The sequence below is a fragment of the Notolepis coatsorum genome (genome assembly GCF_963971535.1).
Source record: "Notolepis coatsorum genome assembly, chromosome: 13".
NCBI classification, from domain to species: domain Eukaryota; kingdom Metazoa; phylum Chordata; class Actinopteri; order Aulopiformes; family Paralepididae; genus Notolepis; species Notolepis coatsorum.
In genome coordinates this window covers 79,610,188-79,631,454 of record NC_140177.1, presented here as the reverse complement: position 1 = coordinate 79,631,454, position 21,267 = coordinate 79,610,188, and the positions used below count along the sequence as shown (strand labels likewise).

At 47.8% G+C, this 21,267-nt stretch overlaps 1 protein-coding gene across 1 annotated transcript in view; it reads right to left on the bottom strand.

The window, feature by feature from the left end:
• The window catches only part of LOC311239418 (unconventional myosin-VIIb-like), a gene marked incomplete at its 5' end in the record, with an annotated part of 195,727 nt that overhangs the window by 164,550 nt on the left and 9,910 nt on the right, over positions 1–21,267 (bottom strand). Inside the window, 4 exons of the mRNA XM_084327722.1 lie at positions 9,199–9,318; positions 9,773–9,849; positions 11,393–11,546; positions 11,992–12,105. Coding sequence (XP_084183848.1) covers positions 9,199–9,318; positions 9,773–9,849; positions 11,393–11,546; positions 11,992–12,105 — 465 coding nt within the window. The remainder of the gene's footprint in view (positions 1–9,198; positions 9,319–9,772; positions 9,850–11,392; positions 11,547–11,991; positions 12,106–21,267) is intronic.

Below are 21,267 nucleotides of genomic sequence, written 5' to 3'. Positions count from 1 at the left end.
GGGGCAGATTTAAAAGTGTTTGCCAAGGTACTGGCCCGCCGCCTGCAGAGATTTATGACGGTATTGGTACACTGCGATCAAACTGGTTTTATCCCGGGGCGCCTGGCTGCAGATAATCTTAGGAGGCTGTTGCATGTAATCGATAACAGTAAAGACAATACAGCTCCGTCCACAGTTCTGTCTTTGGATGCCATGAAGGCGTTTGACAGACTTGAGTGGTCATACCTGTGGAAGGTACTTGAGGTTATGGGTCTTGGAAAGAGTTTTATTCATATGATTAAAGTCCTGTACGCCTCGCCGTCTGCGATGATACTGACAGGCAAAAACTGTTCCACACTCTTTCCAGTCTCCAGATCTTCTAGACAGGGTTGTCCTCTGAGCCCAGGACTGTTCGCGCTTTCCCTCGAACCATTGGCCCAATTTATTAGGCAATCGGAGGACATCGTCCCCATAATGGTCAATAATACTCCACACAAAATTGCTCTCTATGCGGATGACCTGCTGATTTTTATGGACGACCCCTCCCGGTCGGCCACGAAATTATTGGGAATAATCGACGACTTTGGTAAAATGTCAGGCTTTAAGATTAACTGGAACAAATCAGCCTGCCTACCTCTTAATGAGCTGGCCAAGGCGGTACGACTACCAGCTGATATCCCCATAGTAGAACATTTTAAATACTTGGGCATAGAGATATTCCCCACGCTGAATCAAACTACTAAGTACAACTTCACGGGTACTTATGATAAAATACGCCAGGATCTAGACAGGTGGTCGTCCCTTCCTAACTCCTTACAAGCCCGGGCTTCCATAATCAAAATGAACGTCCTGCCTAGGATAAATTTTGTTAGCTCAATGCTCCCCCTGCCCCCTCCAATAGACCACTGGCGCAAGGTACAATCGATGGTATCTAAGTTTATCTGGAATAACAAACGCACGAGAATCAAAAGGGCTACTACTCAACGTAGAAAACAAGATGGGGGCCTCGCAATCCCTGATTTTAAGCTTTATTTCTGGTCCTTTTCACTGAGACCTCTGATGTGCTGGCTAGAACCTGTTGAGGCTGTATCTTGGCGCACCTTAGAATCGGCGGTGGTTTCACCGCTAAGATTGCAGGATGTAGTGTACTCCACTGTCCCTATTTCGAAATGCCGACTGAGGTATGGACCGATCATAACTCACGTGATCCAAACGTGGCGTAATGTACAGAAGTCGTGTGGGGTTAAATGCCCATGGCACCTGGACTCTCCAATTTTTAATAACCAGCAATTACTCGTTGGGCACAAGCCGGTTAATATTCCTCAATGGCAGAGGAGGGGAGTTCATACTCTGGAGGATATTTATGATAAGAACGGCCTCCGTGCGTTTCAGGACTTAAGAGAATTTTATGATCTTCCCGGCGAGTCTTTCTTTCTTTACCTTCAACTAAGGTCAGCGCTGAGGGCGCATGGCGTGCCGTGGGCTCAAGCTTTGCAACCACACCCCTTCCTCAGGCTGGACAGAACGACCTCCAGAGGGTTTGTCTCAGACTTTTATACGCGCTTAATTCAATCCACGTATAAAAATGTATCATTGGATACAATCTGGCGTGTGGATATCCCGGAGTTGGACCCCGAGTTTGACTGGGATGATGTTTGGGCAAATGTGGCATTGTCTTCCCGCAACCCCAATCACCAGCAAATTAATTTTAATTATATTCATAGGACCTATCTTACACCTAGGAAGCTATTTGCTATGGGACTGATAACCGACTCTCGGTGCACTTTGTGCTCTCAAAAGGCCACTGGCACTTATATGCATATGTATTGGGATTGCCCACCAGTGGCCCGCTTCTGGAGGTCAATAACGGACAAACTTTCAGATTTGTGTGGCTTAACTATCCCATTCACAGCTGTTACGCTACTCCTGAACGATATAACGACACTACCCGCGTCCGTACAACTGAAAAGGGTTGTCCTAGTGGGCGTCACAGCAGCGAAGAAGCTAATAGCAATGAGATGGAAGGAGCCTGAGAAGCTCACAGTGATTTAACTGGTCCCTAACACTGTTGGATGTGATTTATCTTGAGATATCCACGGCGCGGGTGATTGGGGTGGGGCAGGCTGGGATTGACCTATGGTTCGCAACAGCCGAGAAGGTCAGGACCGCCGTGTGCGGCTGAGCGGGGTTGGGGTGCTTGTTCGGGGGAGTCCGGCGGTCTCGTGGGAGGGGGAGGAGGAGATGTCTTGTCTGTCTTGTCTTTTGTGATGTCTTGAATTTAACTAGGGATTTTATGGGGGGGCAGCTATTTAGCTATTTCTTCACTATTTGGATACTTTTAAACGGTTCCTGTGAGTCTATGGAACACCTCTGTAGGTTTTGTTTTTCGAGAAGGCTCATTGTTTTGTTTTCTGATCGTGTGATCAAAAGCGGCGTTTTCTTCCTCAGGACCTTAGGCCGTTTTGAGGCTGGGCTCCAACCACTGTGTGACCCGGTGGCATCTGTCACATAGGGTGATTGTTGTGAGGTGGGTTGGGAGAGTGGCCTTTTGAAAATTAGAGATATCGTTTTATTAATATAGGGCCACACGGCCGGTAAACGGTGCTGAATACTGGGAAAGGCCAATTATTTATTTATTAGATAGTACCCCTTGAAATTCTGTTTTCCCTTGTTTTTGTCTTTATAATTTGTTATTTCTGTATTATTATTGTTTCTGTTATTTTCTGTGAAGTTCTGAGTATTATGATTGTGGTTATTGTGTTGTCTTGTTTCATGTGAATAATAATAAAACATTTGATCCAAAGTGTTATTAGTGCGATTTTAGGATTCGTTGTTCTATATCATACTGGCTGCCGCTCAGCGTCATCTGCACTAACCTCACTTCGTGCACATGCACTGAATAAAAATCCACAATGTACCTTTACATACCAACATCCGTCTGGCCACACCCCTATCCGCTACCTTCATAAGCAGGTGTGTGGTCACCTACTCGCCTCCTTCTTCACTTTCACCACAAGGAAGTGCCTGTTGTATACATCACTTGACGAGGTTGTTTTAGCTGAAGAAAGTTGAGTTACGTGTTTAAATTCTTTCTTGCTTTTTTCTTTCTCTCATAAACTTTAAAAAGAAAAAAGCTAAGTCATAATGTTTACCTCTGAGGGTCGCGCTAGCAACGTTACCCTTCACCAGCGGTTCTCCATTGCCTCCTCTGTTGTGCGTCTTGGAGCGGGGTTGAGGCCTCTTTCGTGGTCGGCAGCCGCGCCCGGTAGGCGTCCGATAGGTAGTTTGCCTCTCCAAGGAGCTGGTGCACCAGCGCCGTCTCCTGTGCGATGGCCTGGTTCCGGCTCTGGTTCCTTTGCCTCCGGAGAGTCGTCCGCTGTTGGGCGGCCGGCTCCACTGGTGGCGGAGGATTTGAGACGCAAACTTTTTGCGTCGGCTCGCTCCCGTCGTAAGATGGTGGCTTGTAGACGCGAACGGCCTGGTTTTGGTGAGTTGCTGGAGCCGGATGAGGATGCGTCTGATTCTCCATGGCCAATGGAAACAGAGGACTACATGGTAGAAGCGGACAGGTTCTTGTTTGACGCCCCGGTGGAGACATGTCCGCCGCCCGTCCAGGTAATCATAGGTCATCTATGGCAACGCCGTCCTGTGAGAGAGATGGGCGTTGTCTGTCCATTTTTCCCCTCGATGGAGGCCTACGTCCGTCAGGGACAGGTGGTCTCCCACATCATGGGCCTCACCCCCGCCTACGTGCGAGTCACGAGGGTGGTGGGTTTGGTAGACGGCATGAAGGAGGGGGTGCCTCGGCTTGATAGGCCGATGGCAGCTCTCCTTTGTCCTGAGGTGGTGTGGGAGCCGTTACGGAAGCCGGTTCCCCAAGGGAAATCGGCGAGGCGGTTGGCTTACTGGAGTGACCAGTCATTTATCTCCGCGACTCAATCTCTGGCTGCCACTTCTAACATCGCGCAGCTGGCGAGATTCATGTCCGGGATACTGACGGGCGGTACGGAGCTGACCGATTTGCAACATGATCAGCTCGCCCAGTCGGCAGGAGCCATCCTGCATCTGATCCAGCCGCAGGCCATCGCCGCTGGGAAAGTACGCGCCCTGGCCACTCTAGTCCAGCGCCACCTTTGGCTGGAGCAGGCGCGTGTGCCGGAAAGGAAGAGGACTCCACTTCTGACGGCACCCCTCTCCGATGCTGGACTTTTCGGGTCGGCACTGCAGTTGATGACCTCGACCTGCAGGGAGATGCAGGAGGAGCGTTCCGTGCTCCAGCCTCATTTCCCCCCGCCCGATGTCGCCGGTGGAGTCAGACGGAAGGCTCGTTGTCGGGGTTCCGCCTCCGTAGCCGCCGCTGCTACCACCGCCACTGCTGGACCTTCGGCAAAGAAGGCCAGGAGGAAAGAGGGCACCTCCGCCACTGCAGCCAGCCCATCTACGCCCGGAGGTGACGGTAGGGATCGTCGTGACCAGCCTCCTATCCTTTACCGTCCCTCCGGGGCTCCCCGGGGGGGCAAGTCCCGAGCGGCTCGTGGCAGGCGTCGCTGAAAGATGACTTTTTTCCCTCTGTGGTCCCCCCCTGTTCCCTTCCCGGCCCAACATATGATTTTGTTAAAAAGAAATAAAAAGTCCCTCCTGGGAGGGACTGTATTTTTTGTTACAAACTGTGTGTTTATTCACTAACATATGATGGGGATACGATGTGTGAACCTTTCGCTAGTGTGGGTTTGATAGAAGGGCTAGACTTTAAGTCTTGTTGGTCGCTACATTCATGTTAGAGCTTAAGCAAGGCCTGCAGCTTACACTCGGTTGAAAAAGGTTTTTTCTGCCTCAACCTGAAGGTTAGGTCTTCACATAAAGGTAGAGGTTAGTTGTGTGCTCTGTTGCTTAAACAGTGATATTGAGCCGCAACACTGTTGTGTTGGTCTGCAGTAATGCTCGTGTGTGTAAAGGTACTGCGGTTCAGGCCGCTCTCTCTCTATCAGATTTTCTGTGTCTTGCAACATAAACACGGGTGTCGGGTTCACACATACATAACTTGGCCTTGTTATAAACCCTGTTCACAGACTTGTCTGTGGCTAGCACGCATTGAATTAGCTTTGCGCTGTTCATTAGCATACTGGCTACTTAAGGTATCATATGGCTATTTGTTGTTGTCGTATTCAAGGGTTGGGCTTGCGAGGGGGTACCGGATAAACCCCTCCTTCCCTCTTCTGATTGGTCTGGGTTTTTTTTGGACTCTCTTTTCATTCGGTCCGGCCAAGCTGTTAGGCAGCTTGGCACAGGGGGGGGAAGGGTTTCCCTGACTCCGCACCTATCACGGGCGGTTGAGTCATGGGTTTCCCCAGTCATAGAAAACGTCACTAGGCACGTTTCTATTGGACAACGGCTTCCGTGAGTTTTTTCAGACCCGTATGTAGGGTCTGTCATTGTCAAGTTGTCGGGGCAGAGCGTAGGAACTTACTGTTCTGCTACGCTCGATATACGCGTAACTTGAGTCTGTTGGTCACATGGCTCAATGTTACCGTGACTTTTCAATCTGTGGCTCACGTGGGAAGTCTCTCTGAGGATTCCTGTCTCCTCTCTGTGGTGAGGGTGGCGGGATGTAAGAATGTAAACTATTTTTACCCTCGGCCGCGTCACGTGGGATTCATGTCAGTCGGTGTTTCTTTCTTTTTAATAGAAAGAGGGAAGAATATGAAGCACGACAACTCCTTGTCGTTCTCCCAGGCGACTTGAAGGACCAATGTCTGGTGTCTGGTTAGACTATCCATTGATGTGTTTGGGTCTCGACGCGTACATAGTGCTGGCTCGGGGTGTTTCTGATAAGCATCACGCATGAGGCTGGTACGCCTTGGTTGCTCGTTATTAAAACAGCGTTTTTATAGGGCAACTGGGATGGAGGTTTTCTCTTCCGAGCGCCTGTTACTAGGTCTCAACGGATTCTCGTTCATATCTGGGGGATGTTAACGGAATAGATCAAAACATAGGTAGAGGGGTCTCACGCCCTTGGGGTGGGCCACTGAGCACGGTACGAATGGGACCGTCTGGGTGGCGCCCTCTTTTCATGTTTTAGATCGACACGCGTACCTACCCCCTCTCTTGGAGTGGGGATGTCTGCGTGGTTAGGGCACAAGACTGGTTCTGGTCACGCTGGTCCAGGTCAGTTAACCCGTTGTCCGCCGGGGACGCAGATCTGCTGTTCTGGTACCCTGAGGGACTTGTGCTTTTTTCGGGGGAAAAAATGCCGGGTCGGCCCGGGTGTCACAGGGTTGGGCGTTATGGAGACCCTTTGTTGGGTACATGTTGTACCCTGCGCTATCATGAAGGGGCTGGTTCTCCATTCTTTTCGCTCCTCTCTCATGCACGGCGAAGAGGGGGCTGTTGGGGTGGTCTTATGGACCTCCTCTGGTAACCCTGTGTGCTTCCGAGCCGCCGGGCCCGGTCCGAAGTTGTGTTTCGTCGACCCGTAGGCCTGGAATAACCCTTTTTTGAAAACTGAAACACTTTGAGTTTTTTCTTGAGGGGTTATAGGAACAACCACCGCATGTGGTACCAAGAGGGTGGTTGATTCCCTGGTGTGTTGGAGCAGAGTCAACTCCCGGGTTACCCGGTTGAGTGTGCCCCTGCACGTTCATGACGCCTGCCAATCGTGTCAGCTTTCTCTGCTTTTTTTTTGGTGGAGGCTTTGTCATGGTGCGCAACAATGCCAGCATACGCCCCTTCCGCCGGGGTGCTGTTTTCAGTTGACCCCTTTGGCGCCTGTCTCGTCCGCAGTGCTCCAGGCTCGGGTCAAACGCCTGCTGCCTGGTTTAAGGGGTCGTCTCCCCGGTGCGCTGCCTGCTTCCGCTGTAGTGTAGCCTTTTGAGTGCTTCAAGTTACGGCCATGCTGACTGCCTGAGTTTGCCAGGGTCAGTGTGCCAGGCGGCGTACTAGTGGGGGGAAGGGCCCGCTCTTGGAGGGGCCCTGTCCGAATATGCTGGCGATGTGGGGGGCGGTGTCACTAAGTGACCGCCTGGTGAGGTCTTGATGCTGTGGCGTCATTGACCTCTCCGGGCCCCCTTTTTCCGGGGGATCCAGTCCCTTCAGTGGGTCTGGGTCTTCCTTCGCGCTCCGCTGCTACGGCCTTGCCACGGGGTTGAGTTTGTTCTCAACCATGTGATTTTGGGGGCGGTAACGAGGTTTGTTCCTTCTGTTCGTTCCCTGGTGGCATGCGGGTTGTGCGTGTGCGTAGTCGTGGGGTCAAGCCACGGTCTGCTCACCCTGTGCGTTGAGTTGCTCGAGTTTCTCTTCGCACGGTCGGATCAGTCTCCCTCCCGTCCTCCATTAGGGATGGTCGGGGGGCTCGGTCCTCTCCAGTCTGATGGTTGTGGGGGGCCTCAGCGGGGTACATTTGTCGAGCTTCAGGCTCCCGCTCAGCTCCTGTAGTGCAGATGACGCTGAGCGGCAGCCAGTATGATATAGAACGTAAGGTTATGTATATAACCAAGTTCTATGAATACTGGTGACGCTCAGCTTCGGGACGCCACTGCGGCCCTTGATCTCGCCTTGTGGTGAAAGATTGGGTAGGTGACCACACACCTGCTTATGAAGGTAGCGGATAGGGGTGTGGCCAGACGGATGTTGGTATGTAAAGGTACATTGTGGATTTTTATTCAGTGCATGTGCACGAAGTGAGGTTAGTGCAGATGACGCTGAGCGTCACCAGTATTCATAGGACTTGGTTATATACATAACCTTACGTTAGTTTTGGTCGCAGAAATCCGCCATTTTGGAAATCTGAAGTAGGTAATTGTAGTTTTTTTTAACGCCATTTTGAAGAGGACACCCACAGCTTTCAATGAGCGTTGGAATTGTTCAGAAACACCCTACCCAAAAGCCTCTATGACTTGTTATGAATATTTTTTTATTCTCTTATTACTCTGGATAATATACCACAAAACGTAACGTTATTGGCATATATTGGAGCACAGTTAGTTTGTATCCCCTATTTTTAGCATTGAGCAACAATTAGATTTAAAATGGCGGCACCCTGGCAAAAATAAAAAAAAGCTACTGTACATACAGTAGATTTCATTATCTGTACCTATGCACGCCTGGTGATACTAAATCCAAATTGAACTCGGGCATTTGAAATATAAGATTTGGCACAATCCATAAATGTGCGAATTGGCAGGGCGGCTACGTGGCGTAGTGGGCAAGGCGCTCGCCACGAATGACGGAGACGCTGAGCTTGCCTGTTCGAGCCCAGCGCTCCACATTGCTTTCAGTTTAGCTGGTCGTTCATACTAATACACATTGGCCGTATTAGGGGGTGGGAAACTGATGGGTGGGGATCGGGCGTTGTGGACAGCGACTCCTACAGGTTGGTTGGTGCGCCTGCGCAGTAGAATCAGGAAGTGTCGGGGGCAGCGTGAGCCTCCCACGCGTTACTCCTCGCCACTGAGAGATCGAGCTGCGCAGGTGAAAAGATGCGACTGCTGTTACCTCAAGTACCGGAGGGGACTTGTGCTATGTATGACTTAGTCCACATTGCAGCCGGCTTGTGGGAGGCAAGAAACAGCGTTCGTGACAGGGGAGGGTTGAATTGGATGATACGAAATTGGGATGGGAGAAAATATAGAAAAATGGGAGAAAAAGTGGATAAAATTTTTTTTTTAAATAAAAGAATTTGCGAATTGGCTACAATAAGGTAATTTATAAGCCTGCTACTCTATATTCTATAATAATATTTCAAATTGCATTGGTCCGGATGGGAGAATTCAGTACTGTAGCTACAAAACCTTCTGTTTAATCATCTTCCCTTTATTCATTTCCTTAGATCTTTTGTACACATTATCTCAAGAAGGTACTGAACGAGATCAGTGGTAGTTTTTCATGTCTGGTCATTATTAGCATGGTGTTATTCACTCTCAAAGATGCAAAGAAAAATCATAATTCATATTCTCCTTTGTTTCATCACAATTTAAGCAAGCCTAGTAATAGACACAATATTTCTGTCACTGAGGTCCATAGATGTCCCTAGATACCATGCAAATATGCAAATGTCCCTTGTAGAAGTGGAGCAATATTCCATTTACTTAGGTATGTATTTTAGGCGGATTTTCAGAAAATAGGGCTCCGGGCTTAAGAGGTTAAAGACATCCAGTAGCCTGCTTTTCAGTGGCCCAGCTGCCTTACCTTTCTGCTACGGTGTCAGTGGCCCAGCTGTCTTACCTTGGCGAAGGCGTCTCTACAGTCTGAGGCCTGTTCCACACTGAGAGGTTTGGTCACGCTCTCTCTGTTGGTCAGGAAAGAGCGATGGGTCAGACTCACCGCCAGAGCTGCGCTCTTCACCTGTAGACAACAGGCACACTGACTTCATCAGTATTGTTTGATTATTTCACAGGGATGATGTGCATTTAAGATTGCTGTGGGGGAAACAAATGAACTAAAAGACTAACAAAAAAGGTACATTTTCATTATTGTATCACCATTCATTATAGTACAAATGATTATATGAATTATAATGAACTATTTATATTACTTGAATTCTTTTTTTTTTACCTTTGAATCTCATTGAAATAAAAAAAATGTTTACAAGAATGTTCTGGCCAAGACAGGCAGCAGCACAATTAACAGGGTTGCAGACATAAAAACGTTAATTTACAATAAAAATGTATTAGAGAATCACATATTATATAATCATAATATAATCATCAATATTCGTCACAACTCATCAAAATCAGGGACAATGGAAAAGCAATCAAAGCTACTGTATAGAACCAGACGTTGCGAACAGAAAGCCCACCTCCAGGACTGTGGCTGTCAGACTGAAGTGTTTAGACTGGCTGACGTCACTGCTCTCCATGTTGTTAAAGATGGTGGCTGAATAACAAAAAACATGATCAATCTCACATTTTAAACATTAGACATTATATATTGTCTTGGGATCTGAAAATCTCATGAGGTGAAATTAAATTAGCCCCTATAATTGGGTTCAATCTGTAACATTTCATGAAGATGTCTTGAAGAAATTGGGCCTATTTATGCTATCCAAGCCAAATTAATATTTGACTACAATCGCTGAATTGGAGCTAAACCTAAAGGAACATGCTAACATTATGGGAAATGTGCATTCAGTAGAAAGCTATCCAGCTGCAAGCTAGCCTAGCTTAGCACAAATGAATGGAAGTGGATACGGACCACTAGCCTAGATTAAAAGTCCAGAAGAGGTGTTTTTGGCAAACAGCTAGGCTAGCTGGTCCATATCCGCTTACATTCATTTCTGCTAAACTAGGCCAGCTTGCAGCCGGATAGCTTTGAGAGAGGAAATTGACTCTGGAGAAAACGATAAGCGTTAACACTTTGACTGCCGGGAAACGCTTTACAGCGTCATTCCCGGCCATGCTCAAGTTGCCGAAGGACGCTGTACAGCGTCTTTAATATCAATATTTCAAAAATCTGCGATCGGATTCATATTTCCCCTCCGCTGGCCTGAGATCCACCAGGAGGACCCACTGAGCTCTCTGGCGGTTCAGGAGCGCCATCTGGTGGCCGATCGGCGCAATCGCCAAACAGGAAGTGCTATGGAGGTTGTGCTGGTCGGCCATATTACTTCCGGGCACTCGGTTTGGCTGCCGGCACTCGCTCGTCACAATATAATAGCGATCCATTGCCAATAACTCGATAAACAACATGATTTGGACGTATATAGTATTATAGTATACAAGCTGGAAATGGTTCATCAGGATAAACATCCCATAATCGAAAACGGTCTACACCACGCTGATCGTCCAACGGCGCGAGGAAGATCCGGTGAGATTCAGCGTTATTCTTGAACGTGTTCCATATAAACTGTTATGATGAACATATGACCCACTCTGGATGAATCATCTAACGCTGCCCACGGAATTATAAACGATCCCCCGCCCATCCGGTCATCATCAGATCATACGTAGATCATTCTAGAAGTACGTCCAATTGACATTTTTTATATCGCCCCGATTGCCATCAAACTGTATTTCATCATCAATATAATGCATTTGGCGCTATAGATCACGTTCTGGAGAAAGCTGCAGAAAGAGATGAAAACATACTTATACATTAGACCATACTTTACTAGGAATATGTGAATGAAAAAGTTTAACGTTGCTACACAATGAACAATACATATAGGACTTTGAATGGGCCCTAATAATGGCAATGTAGCAATAGAATTTAAAAAGTTATAGCCATGCAAAAAAGGGGTACTTCTCCATAGACAAATAGAGCCGGCAACCTATGGTATATAATGAATTTAACCCATGGCACCCATAGTGTTAACAACCATAATGTTGGCATGTTCCTTTAAAAAATATTGTAATCAAACACTATAGTCCACAAAAGATCTGAGTGCAACCATAGACATCCACATGGTGGGGAGGCTAACCTTTGAAGCTGACGTTCCCCAGGTGCAGGAGGGCTGCCAGCATCTTGAGGATCTCCCAACACTGGCTCTCTGTGAAGGTCAGGATCTTCAGAGCTGTGCGGATCCGGTTGTAGTCTTTGGCGTCTTCCCGCCCCTCACAGTCTATACAGTCACCCTGCAGGATGTGAAAACAGAGGCAGAGCCATGGATTAGACACTGGTCTGATCAGTTTTATCTAAAAGGTCTACGATTTGTCACAAATTGGGATTAATTAAAATTGATTAAAAAAAATAAAAAAAAACATTAGGACTGGCTTGAAAAATCACAGACAAGCACCTTCCAAATAACTTTCAAACCATTTGACATACTTTTTTATTTTTTCAAAGACATGCTAAAAGCTAACAGACCCCATGGACCATTTTCACATGGTGGCCATTTTGCTCAGGTTGGTTTTTATTTCCACCCATTAGGTGAACCCAAGGTGGTTAAATTGCCTGGACTTAAAACAAATTTGGGGATGAAAATGAATTTTTTGATGAATTGTTTAGATGCACCGATAATTCTGGGATAGCAACAAAGGGCATTCATTAGCATTCAAATGATCAGCAGCGAGTTCATACCTGTGTCAGGAATCTGTATTCTGTAGCATCTCCCAGACACAGAGTCTTCTTCTGTTCTGCCGTCATCCCTGCCAGCATGCAGTAGAACATGTGGTAGTTTCTCTCCCCCTGGGCCTGGGACCACGAAGCAAGAGGTTACTTTTAGTAACACAATACTTATAGCTGGTAAGTGGTAATGTCTTATATTATAGTAAGACATAGTTCTTACTTACTTCTATACACAATCCAGTGACTGAATGACCACATACAACATGGCATGTCTTCTATACAACAAAGGCAAAGGCCAACCTTCCCTCAACGCAGCTTACTGGTTGTTTACAGTAAATGGCTGTTAATAATTTTGAAAGCAATTCAAGGCAATAACCCAGTGATATCTTCAGCATACTATACTTTTATGGATTTATTTTAGAGATTGACTTTATTACATTTGTGTGCACACAAAGCACTGACAAGGGGGTATTGCAATCACTCCTGTGTGTGTGTGTGTGTGTGTGTGTGTGTGTGTGTGTGTGTGTGTGTGTGTGTGTGTGTGTGTGTGTGTGTGTGTGTGTGTGTGTGTGTGTGTGTGTGTGTGTGTGTGTGTGTGTGTGTGTGTGTGTGTGTGTGTGTGTATCCGTATCAGTCATACTGTAACTCTAACATACTGTAACTTAGGCTGACTACAGGCCCAGGACCTGGCCTCAAATATCTTTCAAATAGGTCAACAACAAGTTTTTTTTTATTTTTATTCATTTCCATCATTGCACATTGAAATAAATAATGAGGGTAAACATAAATGCAAGAGGGTGTAGCGCTACAACACAAAGCCTCACCTAAACTCCAGGGCCCTCATTTATCAATGCTGCATACGCACAGATATGTGCGTAAACTGTGCGTACGATCATTTCTAAGCAAAGTGTGGGATTGATCAAAATGAACGTGTGCTTGAGATTGTGCGTACATCTGGCACCAAGCGGTAGAATAGGAAAACTGCAACAGATGGAATATGTTTTCATGCATTAGAGTTCCAACACCGACGTGTTCGGTATGACTCATAATTAATTATAGTTAATTGTAAAATAGAGACATGAGTGTAATTATTGTCAAACCCTATAAATAGCATTTAGAATAGGTCTTTCCGAATGAATGCAGAATGCAGAATGAAGACTTGTCACGGATATTTGCAGAGAGAATATAAGTAGAGTCCGCTACCCGGGTCACAAATTGGAGCATGAAACAACGCACATGAATGCCATCCCCGCGCACATTCAAGTCCTCTCCACCCTGGGATTCTTCTCAGCGTGAGATTGGAGATCGCTCAGGCATTTCCCAACATCATCGGAGCAAATAGAATGTGTACCCATGTAGCTGTCAAAGCTCCATCAATCAACTAATTCAGTTCTGTATCACACTAGCTCCCGCTCAGCGTCTCAATGCATATATCTCGCTTCAGCATATATATACTGAATACATTTCAAAATGTACCTTTAAATGCCAGCATTCATCTGGCCACACCCCCATCCGCTTACCTACATAAGCAGGGGTGGTGCCACACACTCATCTCCTTCTCAAATTTCATCACAAGCAACGTGTTGCTCATATGCCCACTTGACGTGGAGAAAAATATTGGCTGACAATGTTTACGAGGAAAAGAAGAACAGGAGATACGTTGACATCATATCTTTATTTTCTCTCTCACTATTTTCGAGAAAATACGGCGATATTGTCTTCGTCACTTGAGTGTCTGGAAGATGGTGATCATTCTAAAATCCTCCACCGGTTTTCGTATTGGGAGCACGCCGCTGCATGCCTCTCAACTGCAGTTCCTTGCTGTGCTGGTTGCGGTAAAACCTTTCAGGACACAGCTGAACTGTAGGACGCGCCGCTGTTGTGAGAAGCGGTGAGTTCCAGGTTGGTGAGTGATGTTTGCTTGCGGCTCCACTTGTCTGTTAGTGCTATGGGGGCTGGCTGACAATGTTTACTAACACCGGCCCCAGATTAAGGTCTTTTGTTCAGCCTCTTAGGCAACAGCGGAAGACCTTGATCTGAAGCCCATTATAGTTTAACTAGTGGGCCACGACCATTAACACTGGTGATCCCTGTGTTTTCTGGACGAGTGGATGTTTTCTCTGTCACAGTGTAGGCCCCATCTTTCATATCCAAATGAGAGTATTCCCTCACGAGGAAATATGGGCATAGATGTTCGTTAGTGGAAGATCTGTGTTCAAGTCAGCCAGTTTGGTATTGTGCTGGCTCCGTCGGGTGTTGGTAAAATCACCGTTGTAAAACTGTGTTAACATCTTGTTTCTATTTTCTCTTAAAAAGTGAGGAGGGTTTCAGAACGGCGGCCTGTCTGAGTGAGTGTTATATCATTGTGTACAAGTTCAGGTGATAGCTGCTTAGCTTACGTGCTAGTGGTGGCCTACTGTTAGCCAGTCAGCTGTTAGCTGCGGCGCTAGCCTGCTGTGATCACTAGGTGGGCCCAGCATGGGGTGGCTCCGGCCCCTCGCGCGCCGCCGCGGTTCCCAACTCCCCTCTCCCTCACGGGGAGAGGCGGGGGGGATTCGAAGTCTCCCCTCTGGTCGCGTGCGCCGTTCGTTCGGCGTCTCGCGGGCAGGGGCGGTAGCGCCCGACGGTTAGAGCGGCCGTTAGCTTAATGCTACTCTGTTGAACGTGCTTTGATTATAACATGTTTTAAACACTCTTGACTACGACGTCATCTTTGACAGAGGATGTTCGTCGAACCTGCCCTGGGCCAGGACGGCAAGGACTGCGTCAACAAGGGGGACCGTAGCGACGGGATGGAGCGGCGACGCTGCCCAGATCGACAACACAGGACGGCTGTGTTTACTACGGTGCCTTGAGACTGCACTTCGCTTGATCTACGCTCCGGGTAGGCAAGGCCTGACCAGACCTTGTACACTTCTTCTGGCTTTCCCTTCTAAATGTTTTGTAAATAACGATGTTTTCAAAACGAGTGTTGCTGCACTACATTTAGGATACGACACGAGTTATGTGTGAATTGTCTTGTCACTGGTATTTAGCTTCTCCATGCAAATCGGGTTGTTGTTACAGATGTGAAAATGATCTGGTTTGTTGTGTTGAGAAACATCATGTGTGTTTATATGTACCGTGTACCCACAACTAAGGGGGTTAACTAACCTATAAAGCTATGCTTAGTGACAAATGAGTAAAGAATGATTATTTTCTCAGCCTGTAATGACAATGAACAGTGTGTTCACATATTAACAGGTTTTCCTGTTTTAACTGGCCGTATTAAGGGTAAAGTAGGAGGATTGTGTTTCCCCCCGGTTCCCTGGGGACTTCTTCATCCTCCTCTCAGACATGTTGTTGCACTACATTGTGTCACTGTGTGGTAGGGATACGATGTAACCCTTAGCTTGATTGCTGAGGTTGTGCTAAAACTGCTGGAGAAACTTTATTTTCCTAAAAGAAAAGATTGTTTGGTCGCTTTCGTGTGTGCTTAGCAAGGCCTGTGGCCGATACTAATCGAGAATTATGTATTCTCTCATTATGAAAAACGGCGTTCCTCTGTAGAGTGTTTTTGCCATTTTTTGTAGGTGATGATGGGTTGTGTGTGTCATGTGACCTACAACTGGGTTGGACTGGCCACAGAAGCACATGTGTAAGTTTGGTACCGGGGCTCTTGGAGAGCCCTCTCTATTCTGTGTTTTTTCCTTAGTAAAAATCAGATAGCAGGTTAGCTCATGCGCTGTGTGAAGCTGTCTCAGACGCTTCATGGAGCTGACTATGACTGTGTCATACTCTCTTTTTGTCATTACATCGTATCATGGGTGTGGGGTCGTAAAGGGGTGAACTGGTAACCTTTCCTCCCCCTTTTTTCTGTTGGTCAGGGGTAAACCCACCTGTCCTTCAAGGTTCCTGTCACGTTGCGGTTCGGCACGTTACAGGGTGAGGGGGGGGGAGGGAGTTTCCTGGTCCCACGGCCTGGAATATTGGGCGTGTGCACCGCAGAAATTCCCCCGCCATAGAGTACGTCACTGTGCGCGTCTCTGTTGGTAGGACTTCCGTGTGCTGTTCAGGTCCATGTGATGGATCTGTTTCGGGGGGTGGTCAGGGCTCCTCCTCACCAAGCTCCTATTCGGGCCTTCTGTGAGTTGGGACACTCCTTCCATGTGAGGGAGCCTCCTTCAGAGTACAGAGCCTCCTCCTCAGATTGTCAAGGTGAGTGGACCCTCAAGAAGGAGTCCTACTCTATTGTGTATGTATTCGATTCAATTCGATTATTGAGTGTGTATGGGTTCAGTGCCTCCTCCCCGGAGAGCCCTAAAACCAATATTTTACATGGCTCAAGGTGCAATATATTCTTTTCAATCTGTACAGCTCGCGTGGGAAGTCTCTCTGGGGATTCCCGTCTCCTTCCTATGGGAGGGTGGTGGGATGTAAAAATGTGAACAATTTTTACCCCTGGCTGTGTAGACTGGGATACATACTGTTGGTGCTTCCTTCTTTTCTATTAAAAAGAGTTGGAGTTAGGAAGTATCACACCCCTCTTGTCGTTCCCCTGGGCGCCTTGGGGATTCAATGACAGGTCTAAATAGCCTGTTCATTGATGTGGGTGTGTCCCGACGCACGTATAGTGCTAGCTCGGGGTGTTCTGTAAACAGGCGACTGACTGGCACGCCTTGGTTGCTTGAGGTTAAAACGGCGTTTTTATAAAGCAACTGGGATGGAGGTTTTTCCTCTTCCGACGACCAAATCCGACGACCTGGTTTGGTTATCGACGGATTCTCGTTCATATCTGGGGGATGATGACGCAATGGATCTGAACATATGTAGAGGGGTCTCACGCCCTGGGGGTGGGCCACCGGGCGCGGTTCGCCCGAACGTCTGGGTGGCGCCTTCTTTTCATGTTTAAGATCAACACGCATATCTGCCCCTTCTCCTGGAGTAAGCATGTCGGCGTGGTTAGGGCACGGGACTGGTTCTGGTCACGCTGGTCCGGATCAGTTGAACCCGTTGTCCGCCGGGGATGTAGATCTGCTGTTCTGGTACCCTGAGGGACTTGGGCTTTTTTCAGGGGGAAAAATGCGAGGTCGGTCCGGGTGTCACAGGGTTAAGCGCTATGGAGACCCTGGTTGGGTAAATTTTTTACTCAGCACTGTCGTAATGGCTTACGGCCATGCCAACCTGTACACGCTCGATCTCGTCAGATCTCGGCCGCTACACAGGTTGGTCCTGGTTAGTACTTGGTTGGGAGACCGCCTGGGAATACCAAGTACGGTGTGCTTGGGGCTGGTTCTCCATTCTTTTTCGCTCCTCTCTCACGCATGGCGAAGAGGGGCCTGTTGGGGTGGTCTTTGACCTCCTCTGGTGACCCTGTGCTTCCCGTATCACCGGGCCCGGTCCGAAGTCATGTTTCGTCGACCCGTAGGCCTGGGTTAACCCTTTTTTGAAAACTGAAACACTTGTACTGCGGTATAGCCGGTGTATACCCGCAGGTGTGTTTGAGTTTTTTTTTCTTGAGGGGTTATAGGAACAATCACCGCATTGGGTAACACCAAGGTGGTTGATTCCCTGGTGTGTTGGAGCAGTGTCAACTCCCGGGTTCACCGGTTGAGGGTGCCCCTGCACGTTCATGACGTCTGCCAATCGTGTCAGCCTTCTCTGCCTCAACCCCTCTGGGTGGGTTTTTTTTTAAATGGAGGCTTGGTCATGCAACAACGCCAGCTTACGCCCCTTCCGCCGGGGCGGCTGTGTTCAGCTGTCCCCTCTGGCGCCTGTCTCGTCCGCAGTCTCCAGGCTAGGGTTAACAGCCTGTTGCCTGGTTTTTCCCCGGTGCCCTGCCTGCTTCCGTTGGTTAACCTTTTTTGTGTGCTTACGGCCATGCTGACTGCCTGTTCTGCAGGGTCAGTGTGCCAGGCGGTGTACTATTGGGGGGACAGGGCCCGCTCGGCTGAGGGGCCTTTGTCCGAATACGCTGGCGATGTGGGGGGCGGGGTCACTAAGTGCCCACCTGGTGGGGTCTTGATGCTGGCATCATGGACTTCTCCGGGCCCCCGTTCCAGGGAGTCCAGTCCCTTTGGTGGGTCTGGGTCTTCCTTCGCGCTCCGCTGCTACGGCCTTGCCACGGGGTTGGGTTTGCCCTTGACCCCGTGATTCTGGGGGCAGTAACGAGGTTGTTCCCTCCGTTCGTTCCCGGGTGGCATGCGGGTTGTGCGTGTGTGTAGTCGTGGGGTCAAGCCACGGTCTGCTCACCCTGTGCGTTGAGTTGCTTGAGTGCCTCTTCGCGCGGTCGGGTCCGTCGCCCTCCCGTGAAGCCCCCAATAGGGGGGGTGCCATCCATTAGGGGGGGTCGGGGGGCTCGGTCCTCCCTGATCTGATGGCTGTGGGGGGCCTCAGCGGGGTACATTTGTCGAGCTTCTAGCTCCCGCTCAGCTCCTATTATGCAATGAGACGCTGAGCGGGAGCTAGTGTGATACAGAACGTTAGGTTATGACTATAACCAAGTTCTGTTAACACTAGTGGACACTCAGCGTCTAGACGCCGCTGCGGCCCTTGATTTTTCATTGTGGTGAAATTTGTTGGGAAGGAGATGAGTGTGTGGCACCACCCCTGCTTATGTAGGTAAGCGGATGGGGGTGTGGCCAGATGAATGCTGGCATTTAAAGGTACATTTAGAAATGTATTCAGTATATATATGCTGAAGCGAGATATATGCAATGAGACGCTGAGCGTCCACTAGTGTTAACAGAACTTGGTTATAGTCATAACCTAACGTTATGTGAATAGAAAGAGATTCTACTCTGTCAATGTACAGATAATTTGCAATGCAGATTTGGCTGATATGTTTCATAGTACAGTTCTGTGGGCCTTCGTCTCCATGGAGACGCTGTTGAAGACGGATGGCTTATTGGTGAGCGTTACCCAATTTAATTCAATTGTAATGTTATTACTGGGGTAATGGTATCTGTAATTAAAATATCACTTAAATGCAGGTGATGGGGGTTATCCACTGAAGCCATAGTTAATGACTCTGACCAACCCAACGACCCAACAGGAGTGCAATTATAATGGGCTCACGCGCACTCAAGAGCCATAGAGTGCATTTATTTTGCAGTCAGGGAAGGGGGGCCTCGCAAAAAAAAAAAAAAATACAAATTAAAAAAAAAAAAAAAAAAAAAAAAAAAAATTGCGAGGCCCCCCTTCCCGCGAGGCCCTTTTTCATCACAGACCTAAAATCTAGTTTTGCTTATATGCTTATATATTTCACATTAGACACGTTTGTAGAATGTGTCTGACTTGTTCCTGCCTCTGCGGCTCTGCAGACTGCAGTGTTCCGGTTTCTGCGGCTTTGCTGCTCTACAGATTTTAGGATAGTGTTTCCGGGCTCTTCTCGGACACACGAGGTACAGGGATGATCTAATTCAGCGCTATTCAGAGGAGCGAGGCGAGTGGATGTCTTTTCAAAAGCAGCATGGATCAGAAGAAATTACACCGTGGGCCAAGAAAGTCTCCTTCCAACTTTACCATTGGCGCCGCATTGATACTGCGTTATGGTGAGTCAACCTATGATTATATACCCGCCGTGGACCTATCTCTCTTTCTCTCTCTCTGGAGCCAAACTGGTCGACTAGCTAATATAGTACTACTAGTAGCTAAGCTAACGGTGTGTGCCTGGTGAGAGCACCTGGCTGTATGTAGCCGCATAGCTTGCTTCTGCGTTAGCTAATGGTTAGCACAAGCATCAAACGAACGTTCCCAGCTGAAGCTAAACAGCTAACTGGCTAACAGTTAGCTCAATCAGCTGTTAGCTAATTAGCTGTTAGCTTGTGCTAACCATTAGCTAACGCAGAAGCAAGCTATGCGGCTACATACAGCCAGGTGCCTGATTGAGCTAACTGTTAGCCAGTTAGCTGTTTAGCGTCAGCTGGGAACGTTCGTTTGATGCTATCAGTTAGCCTTGAGAATAGCAGGGGGTTCTGGCAGACTGGCACTCTGACTACGACATCATCTTTGACAGAAGATGTAGTCGGGCCTGCACCATGACAAGGCTCTGGCCATAGCTTATTTGTCCCGACAGCGAGAGGCCTTTCGTCAACGTGGAGACCTGTGTTGCGGCCTTTCGCCCTGCATTCCTTTTGTGCAGGTACGATTAATGAAAATGTCATGACATTACCCCACTCTTCCTTCCTTCCCCTCCCGAATGTTTTGTTAATAACGATGTTTTTTTCCAGGCAAAACATATGCTACTTCACAACATTTGGAGATACGACATGTGCTGTGTGTGAATGTCTTGGTCGCTTGGGTAGCGTTGGGCCGTTGGCCAAAGCTGTGTGTGGCCTGGTGTCACAGTACCTGGCTAGCCTATTTAGCTGATGTCGGCCATTGGCTCCTTGCTGCTTTGGTTTCTCTGGTATAGACCCTCTTCTTGTTGGATTTAAGTGTTGATCTTTGTCCTTTTGGATCTCTCATACATGCTCTAGTCTCTCTCTAACACACACACACATGACAAACACACATGTTCTCTCTCTCTCTCTCTCTTTCTAACACACACAGTCTGCCTATGGCGGCCTTTCTCGATGGCTAGGCTGTGCTCAAGGATCTTCAGTCACAGTGCTCAGGTATTCTGCCACTGTGGACTCTCTGTTTAGGGCCAATTACATTTCAATTTCTTTCCAATGTGTCTCTCTCTCTCTCTCTCTGTACACTGTATATTGACTGTAGAACGGGAGCTCTCTCTCGCTCTCTCTTTTGCTATATGTTGACTGTATCATGCCCCGCCTCGGGCAGCGCTATTATTTAAGAATATGTTGACTGTATAAAAAAAAAAAAAAAAAATATATATATATATTTTTTTTTTAACCTTTTGGGGGGGGGGGGGGGGGGGGGGCTCGCGTTAAATCTCGCACAGGGCCTCGCATTTCTCCCAGGCGGCCCTGTTTGCAGTATACAGTAAACGCAAGCGCAAAATAGTGGTTACGAGTTTGTATTCTCCATTGGGTTGCACAGGTAGCAATTTGCTTCAGTGACCTGTTCATTTCAGTCATTACAGTGCAAAATGTCGGGTCAGCTTGTCATTTATTTCTGTGTGGTTCTGTAGGACTGCGTCAGTCAACACCCTTAGCCGCTCCTTCCTCCTGGGTGTCTACTGGAATGGACAACTTCATTGGATTAATTTATTCTCAAAAAATATTTTAAATCATACGATTAAATATTGTTTTTAATAAAAAGCTGAATATTATTTGGTGTGTGTTTCCAAATAAGATTGTTCACAACGAAATGCTTTCTACCTTCAATTTGTTCATTAGATGA